Genomic DNA, 8971 nt, shown 5'->3' on the forward strand with positions numbered 1-8971 from the left:
GCCGCCACTGCAGCAGTGGTAGATCCCATTTTATCTGAAGCTTCATCTAGTCCGGTGTTCAGATCAAAGTTCCTGGAGTCAGAATTGACACCATCAGTAACTTTGATGTTCTCCTTTGATGATTCATTCAACTCTGAGTTATTCTCTATTGGACTCCTTGGACTCAAGATCTGTTTGATGCTTTGCAGAGACGTAGTCGAGCTAGAATCCACCTCTTGTCGAGAAGATTCTCTCTCTATGCCTCTGCTGCCCCGTCCACGTCCTCTTCCTCTACCTCTTCCTCTTCCCCTGCCAGTGCTACTGGCATGTTGGCATGTTTCTTGCTGCAGTATATCAAGCAATATCAGTAAAAGAGTGATTTTGGAACCAGATAAAGCATTCCAAACATGATATATGCCACTGTGAAGATACAGTTACTGGTGGAGGTTGATATATATTGTTACTACAAGCTGGGTACGAAATGCAAAGAATGATTCAGAAACCAGAACATGCTTTTTGAACATAATATATGTCAGTCTGAAGATACATTTATTGCCAGCCCTCTGAAGTACATTCCAAAATTTTCTCCGTTACGCACAATGTAATGCTGTTCTGATGGGTACAGAAATAGATTAACTATCTACAAGCACTGGACAGTTACAGAGCTTTGTTGGATACTGATCATTATGAAACCAGAATATATTATCCATCAATTTACTCCAAGGGGGTGATTTGCCCATCCACTAAGGCCCTGTTTACTCGAGGATTGTATTAAAAGACTCATAGAATTATCCTTTACAAATGAATGATAAAAAAACCCGGTATAATTAATTAGGTGTTTAATTATTGTATTATCAAAACAGGATAAATTCTACCTAATGTTTACTTTGATGTATCCACATGCTTTTGATAGGAAAATTACCTTTGAGCCCTTGTTTACAAAATGTAATAGACAACAAAATATTATTATTTTTATTTTTATTATTATTTAGTCAAATTCGAGGGTACAATAGTCATTCACACATTCACATTTGGCTTGGTACTAATTTTATACCATCTCCCAAGGTGGCATTAATTATTCAAGTGCAACTCTAATTAGTACAGGATTTTGGTTTTATACCGAGTCGCATACAACAAAGTAAATGTATTAACCTATACTAATTTCCTTATACATCAAAGTAAACGGGGCTTAAGGGTTTCTCATAGTTATTAAGTACATTGATATGATAGTTATAAAGATATAAGCAACTTTAAATGTTATATAGCCGACAACTAATTTTGGTAAATTGCATGCAATGGATCTTTAATCCTACAATTTTAAATCTTAATCAGGTCATATATAGGCCATGGTGAACAGTGAACACAACTGTATTAACTCAGTTATTACATTAAAAACACGAAGAAAATTACAAGAAACTCGGTACAAGGAGAACCGAACCAAAACTACCTGATTTAACTGTAAGGCAATTCATCTGGAAGAATATTTTTTATTATACTAGTTATTGTCACACGCGGTTCCCGGGAGCATATAAAAAGAACTTTGGCGTAAGATCATTAAAATAAAATTGTTAAAGGAGTAAATTATAATACGTATGGAGAAGTAAGGTGACAGAGAAATGTGGGGTAGTGGATAGTTAAAAAAAAATTAATAATTATAAAATTATTAAAAATATTGAAATTACTAATCTGACCAAAAAATTTTAAAGAGAAGAAATAAAATAATGATAAATTGAAGCAATCTAAAGTTGGTACAATCAAATGATTTTCTTTTATAATAGTATAGATATAAAGTCAGAATAACAAAATTTCAGTGAAGAAAATCATACCATAGTGCCTCTTTTCAACTCTTCATCACTGTCATTCGATTCGTTGGCCACAACTTTCCTGGCACTAAATTATTTTAGTACTCATTTTGGGTGACTAAATAGGGGTTATCCCAGCAAAAGGAAAATAATCTAACAAGAGGAATCAAGGCAGGAAAAAATTTCAAACCTTCTTTTCGATGTATCAGCTGCAGCATCAGAATTACCATAGTCAGGAACCTTGCTGACAACTTCTCTCAAAAAGTCAAACACATTATAACTGTGCACGCATTGCTTTCTGCATATAGAGAGCGAGAGACTCAGAAGGTGCAGCCTATTATTGGGTATTAACAAAATGCTTAGCTTGTATTTCTGACTAAAGAAAATGAACTGCAATGCTTTCTGTCAAAATAAATTTCATACAAATTCCATAAGTGTATTTAACTACACTAAGCTCAGTGCAAGTGGTACAATGTCTTGTTTAGCTAGGACCAACCAAAAGTTCAAAAAGTACAGTCCGCATATAATTAATCCAAGAAATACAAAGTGTATGAAAGATACTGAGAGAGCACATCCATCACCATCAAAAGTCTTTTCTTCTGACTAGAGATGGACGCAGACGAAAAAGTTTGAGGGGCTGGAATATTACTGAAGTAACTATTTAATATTTTTTTTTACAGAATCCTAGTAATTAGTTCTAATTCAACAAATAAATAAAGATAATGATTGACATGATAAAAAGCAAAATTTTCATATTATGAACAACTAGAATTATCATGGGTGGATGTTGGAATTTAGGAAGAGAAGAAGTATTAGGTCTCAAATTCTTCTTTCAAAGACTTAACTTCTAGCTTCTAAGACTCCTATTAATTTATGTCTTTTCCTATTCTTTTAGTTTAATTTATTTGGGCATCTAATGCAATTAAATAAATTAAGGACCTTAAAACTTTTACATTTATACATTGGTTTTTGTTGTTTTGAACTCACATAAACACACTCTGGAGGGTAACTAAAATAATTTAGAAGGGCCATCAAATACAAAAATCATAGTTAAACATAAATCTAAAGAACAAATTGGATCCATCCCTTCTTCTGACTTATTGGGAATGTTTAAATGTATTATTCTCTTTTATCTACATTGTTTTGACATAAAACTTCAAACTAAATGGTGAAGAACTGCATAAAAGATATTGCTTGAATAAATAAATGATCTTTGACCACAAAACTTCAAGGGACCAAACAATTTGGAGTGAGAAGTATGTCATAGTAGAAAGATCAGTGGCATAAAACAAGATGCAATTTGAAAAAGGAAAGAAAACTGAAACCACACCTCCGAATCATAAGTTTCCAGTTATAAATCAGCTCTTTCAAGATCAAAGAAAATTGGAGGGGAAGGGCAGCCACTAGGTAGCTAAAGGTAATCAAGCTTAAATTACATGCAAAAAGTTATTGTAGCATCATGGTTTTAAAACTATTTAATATAAAGGGTCCTTCAAAATGCGAATCCGCAATTTGCTTATTAAGATTAACAATCCACAGGACAAGTCGTAGTAATAGGTTGATGCTCACAGACTGGTTAGTTGTGCACTGGGATAAAATTTTTAGGGTAAAGGAATGCTTTTAGCAAACACCTCACACGGAAAATGAATAATGAGACCTGAAAAGACAAATGCATTCAGGTTGCACAACATATGTAAAGCATCAGATCAAAGTGCGAAATCATTCAAATCAGGCACCGGATCCCACATTAAAAGAGCTGTGGAGAACCTCTGCGACTCCTAACACTAACAGACCGCACAAGGCTGTAACAAAGTCATTAATCAAATTAAAGAGGATGAAGATAAAAGATACAGTTAAGATGGAACTCCACTCACAAGTGCAGCGAACTAACAGTCTTTGCCCCTCTGTGTATGGTTATGCCGTATGTACGATCACAAAGATCTTGCAGAAACAATTCCAAAGCCTTGGCTGCATCAATATGCCAGAAGGGCGAACAATATAAGATTCAATGACACCCAACAAAGTGGATGGTCCAACAACTAGTAAATACATACAGACTAAAACAGGTACTGCCATTGCAATCTTCCCAACATCCTCATCAGCTTGCATGATCTTTTTAATACGAGCCTGACAAGCACAAGTTTATGGAATATATTTGTTATTAGGAGAACATACAAGAAGGTGCTAAATTTGTCATGTCACATTTTGTCCATCTTCTGGGGAAAACTTTCTATTCTTTAATGCAGAAATTATCACGTAAAAAAGCCATGGAATTTCTAGCTGAAAATTAGGCAAACTTTGAGTAATTTCTTAGATCAGACATAATACAACTTATTAGCATATTCTATCATTCCCCAGGAGAATAGTACTATTAAAGAACTCTTGGGTAGTATGAGTGATCTTATTTTGTCACGAGCCTGCTGCTGTGCTTAAGATTATTCTTCTGCAACCAACCAGTGTCACTTCAAGGTGAAAAATCAATTAAGAGAACCAAAATATCTAGCTACAATTGGTGTGGTAATCACATGTACAACAACCTAATATCATTTTGTCTTGTGATCTTAAATTGCAGATCTTCAAGGCATATGATACTTGGACTGAGTACATTACGGGCACATGAATTGGCTCAATTATGGTCACATGAATTGGCTTAAGAGCCAAAAGATATAATACAAACACAGCTAATTTGCAGTCTTCTAGTTTTAGGTAACTTTTCTGAAACCTTGAAGCATGAAAGCAAGTGGTGAAACACAATATGCACTTTAAAAACCTACTGGCCACCTTGAGTCCAACTTTCAAAATCTAATAGACATGATGGAAAGAAGTCATTAAAGTTAAACCTACAAACTTTCAGTCTTACAAACCTCAGACCCTATTTCCACATTTTTATTTCCGCAGAAAATAGAAAACATATCTTTCCACTCAAAAATTGAAAAATGAAACCCAGCAATCCCTATAATCACTTACAAGTGGAAGCACTAGTATTTTCAGAATCAGCTATGAGTTGGCAATTTCAGGGCAATTGCAGCATTTTGCGGCAATGCAATCGTGACAAGTAATGTCTTGAGTGAGAGTAAGAACGCGTAACTAACAAAGTTGAAAGTCATGAAATTTATCCATCCCTTTTGTTTCTTCCTCACAAGCGTTTCCAACCATTCTGGTTTGGTACTTTGGGTTTGCAATGGATGAACACAACATTTAATTAGGTCCTTTGAAATAAGCATTGTAGAGAGAATAACAAATGTTTGAACTTGTAGATCCCACAATAAGATTAAAACCAATAAGCATATATGGTTTTTCAATAGTATTTAAGCTGTTTTAAGGTGCAAAAACAAGCAGTGACCAGCTCATACTACTGATGGAAGAATAAGATAAACGAGTCAGTCTGACTGGAGGCAAGAAGGTTGAGCGGTCAACAGAGACAAGAACCACAGAGAAGAGAAAGATCAGAAGTGAAAATTGCATCCCAAAAGCCTTACATTCACAAGCAAGACAAATGGGTACATATAAACTTTAGGATCAACCTTCCCCTGAAATCTAAGGCTCAAATTTCTTGCACGACAGAACAAACTAGAAGCTTGACTGACAACCCAAGCAACCAGTTCTAATTAAATGACTTGAATAATTAACCGAAAAATGAGTATTAACTTGTAAAGAGACTTGAGTCATGTCAATGAGCGCTTCTAAAGAGTTATACCCAGAGATTATTAATGGTACCAAATTGGATAGAATCCCAATTTTCAGGTCAAACTGTAGAACAAAAGCAGCCTAGGGAAGCCTGCTAGTGGTTGTCGCTTGCCCGTTACTGGTTCTCCATGCACCTCAGTGCTTATTAGGAAGGTGAACAAATCCTGCTAGTGGTCCTGGCTTACCATTCACAGGACCCTAATCTCCCTTCTCTTCAATCTGAGTATACTCAAAATGTGATGGCTGAACTAAACTCCTTTACAGAATGATACTAGCAAGGGACAAGATCATGAAATAATGCAAACAAAAATAAACAAAGAAGGAATCAATGGACATTTCCTCGACAAAAAGGGAAAGGCGAATGGCAAAAGACAAAGAAGAAAGCACTAAATCTTCAACTTCCAAAAAACACCAAGGGGTCTATTCCATGCATTCAACTTTTAACAGAAGTGGCTGGAGTAAAAATGAAGAGTTTAACCTTAATTCAGTACAAGACTCGAGAACCACATATATTGCAGCAAAATACGAAACAAAGTAGAACGACTTAAACACTTGACAACACACTGGCGTGTTGTAAATGTGATGCAATATTAGTACTTTTCTTCAGAAGTGCATAAATATTATCCACAAACACCGGTGAATTCTCTGAACTTGTATTTATCTTTCCTTTTCGAACATAAATGAAAATCCCAAACGAAGAGGCCATAAAGACACAAGTACAAAGCACAGTGCAACTTCACTTCATAAAAGAAAAAACTCCAAAAGGAAATTCAGAAAAGAAAAAAGGAAACACGAGATCAGAACGAATTCCAGTTATAACAAACCGTTAAAACCATTGAATTTAAACCTCACAGTTAATGAATAATTCGGACTTAGTAAAACACCAAAAGAAAGTTATCAGAAAGACTGCAAAAACATAAACAAATAAATTAAAATCCCAGAAAAAGCGGAGAGACTTACAGCGGGGAAACGAGTATCAAGCTTCTTCCTCATGGCGCAATCAGATTTGTTCAACCATAATAAAAAGTTCAACTCAAAACACTAATAACAGAATAAAAAACACACAAGACCCCCTAACCCAATCAAGCTAATCCAACTATCCGTCGTCAGAAACCTAACGCGGAAAAAAACTAATCAACAAGAGAGAGTGAGAAACAGAGAAATTAAGAAAAACCCGGAAAAACAATGATTGATATAATGATTGAAAAAAGCATAAACAAACTATATTATTCGGTTCAGATCCGAAAAGCAGATACTGGGTGCTAATTCTCTCGATGAGTACGTAGAAATAGTGGTTTTGAGAAAATAAAAATTCAAAAAAAATGAAAAGGCAGAGAAAATTTTCCCCCTGATACTGGTGTATGTGTGAAGGGATTGCACTGTAGAGGAGGGGGAGGTTCAAGTGATAAAGCACGACGTACTGAACTCAACTGATGATGAGAACGAGAATTGGAATAAAGAAAAAATATGAAATTGCTACGCACGTAACGGGGGTTTCACGTAAGAGGTACCACATTGACTTTTTTCTTTGGTAAAGTAAAAGTTGAAAAAAAGTAAAAGTTGGCACCAAAGGAATGCACCATCATAAATTAGTAGTGGCGTCGATCAAAATATTCAAAGAGATAGATTTATTGAGTTAAATTACATAATATTCAATGTGTCTTGGAGGTCAACACACCATTATATTTGAGTAGGAGTTATTTTTGTCCTATTTATTATGGGATTGGCAGTTTTAATTCTCGTTATTCATAAAAAATAGCACTTTTTGTTCTCATTTACTTTTTTATCTACAATTTAATGGTGTAGTGTACATGTTTAACATGCGATCGTTAAATATTTTTGGCCAAAGAGAAATTGGTTTATTTTTCATATTGAAACCATTTTTGATGTAAATACATTTGAGGGAAAAAAAAATAAATTTTGAAGGAATTAGGATAAAAAACATAGTGATTTCTCTCTTCTCTCATAAAAATTGAATCATATCATTCCCATATTTTTATAAGTTGAAGTCAAGTAGAAGCAACTCAAAAAATCATGTCTTTCACAAGTGAATCAACTAGGGCAAATGAAGCACTCATATGCTACTATTGGAAAAATGATCAATTATTCCTCCAACTAAAAATACTAAACTGCAATGTGTTAGGCACGTGACCTACATCCTGGGGCGGCAACGGGGTGAGTTTGGGTGGACCTGAAACCCCCCCTCCCTCGCCAACTTCGAGACAGACCCGGGCCCCGCCCCGGTATAAAATCCATCGGGGGAGGGGGGGGAAGGGTCTAACCTGGTGGACCTGATTATACTTTTTCTTTTTATTTATTGTACCAATATAAAAAATTTCAACATATCAGTTACAAATAAATTTTGTTCATTAAATATTCAAGTCCAAAAATATACTCTCAAATTAAAATAAATACAAAATCATCCTCTCAAATGAAAATAAATACAACATCATCATTAATCTTCTTCCTCGTCAAGAATTGTTGGACAATTTTTAACTTTTCAACTGTTGAACAAGTATCTAACAATAAACAAACAAAAATATAATATTTTATTAATATTTATTCTACCACAATAAGTTTAAAAAAATATAATTAAAATTTTACTTACCATTTACCTCATTGCACAACCAACGACGAGAACACATCAATGCCTCCAAAATAACATATATATATATATTATATATATACATAAATTACAAAAATTACAAAATTTTTTGAAATTTCAGAATATAATTACCAGGATATCACAAACCAAGAATAATTCGAATATAACAATCATTGTTGAAATCATATAAGGAAATATAAAGATCTTAACAAATAATGATTATAACAATTATATAAATAGAAATTGTAATAAGAATAATATATGAAGCAGGAATTAAAGACAATTATAGTTGAAAACTTACTGGATATCCGAATTTGTGTATAATGAATTTACAGAATAATTGGATGTACAAAGATATTAATTACCAAAGATATCCGAATCTGTATTCTGAAAGAAGTACTAGATGAAGAACAAGAGGAAAAACTCGAAATAAGAAGCAAATGCTAGAGAAGTGAGTGTGTGAGAAATGCTCTCAAATGAGTCGTGTTTTTTCTCCTTCAATTGCTTCCATTTATAGACGTGGATGATCCTCCTTTTCTTCATGCACTTGTTTGCTGATTGTGGCTGTCATTCAAGCCTCCATAATGTAGCTAGTGGGCTGAAAAAGTTGAATTAAAGCTGATTTTTTACTTTTTTTATTCTTTTTTACATCATTGTTGCATTATCTTAAATTTATATGGAATTGGACTAAAAGTCCCAAAACAATCATCTTCATTTTCGTCTCCAAGGTTGATTGGCGATGGAGAGTCTTCTTTGTCACTTTGTATTTCTTTAAGAATTTTTTTATTTTTCTCTGTGGTGGTTGCTTTGGCTATTCTTGCTAATAAATTATTTTTCCTCAGTAGAAATTGTTCTTGCACTGAATTGATCTATTTTTCAAGAATTGTTGATGTTTTGC

General features: G+C 34.0%; 1 protein-coding gene across 2 annotated transcripts; it reads right to left on the bottom strand.

The window, feature by feature from the left end:
- LOC105172246 (dr1-associated corepressor-like) lies at positions 1-7846 on the bottom strand (the record flags this gene model as incomplete). Of its 2 annotated transcripts, none has more annotated exon segments than XM_020697354.1 (6): positions 1-323; positions 1806-1869; positions 1972-2079; positions 3656-3749; positions 3836-3908; positions 6429-7846. In XM_020697354.1, coding segments are annotated over 6 exon segments (695 nt in total), but the record flags the coding sequence as incomplete, so codon positions are not given.

The sequence above is a fragment of the Sesamum indicum genome, linkage group LG10 (assembly GCF_000512975.1).
Source record: "Sesamum indicum cultivar Zhongzhi No. 13 linkage group LG10, S_indicum_v1.0, whole genome shotgun sequence".
Taxonomy (NCBI): Eukaryota; Viridiplantae; Streptophyta; class Magnoliopsida; order Lamiales; family Pedaliaceae; genus Sesamum; species Sesamum indicum.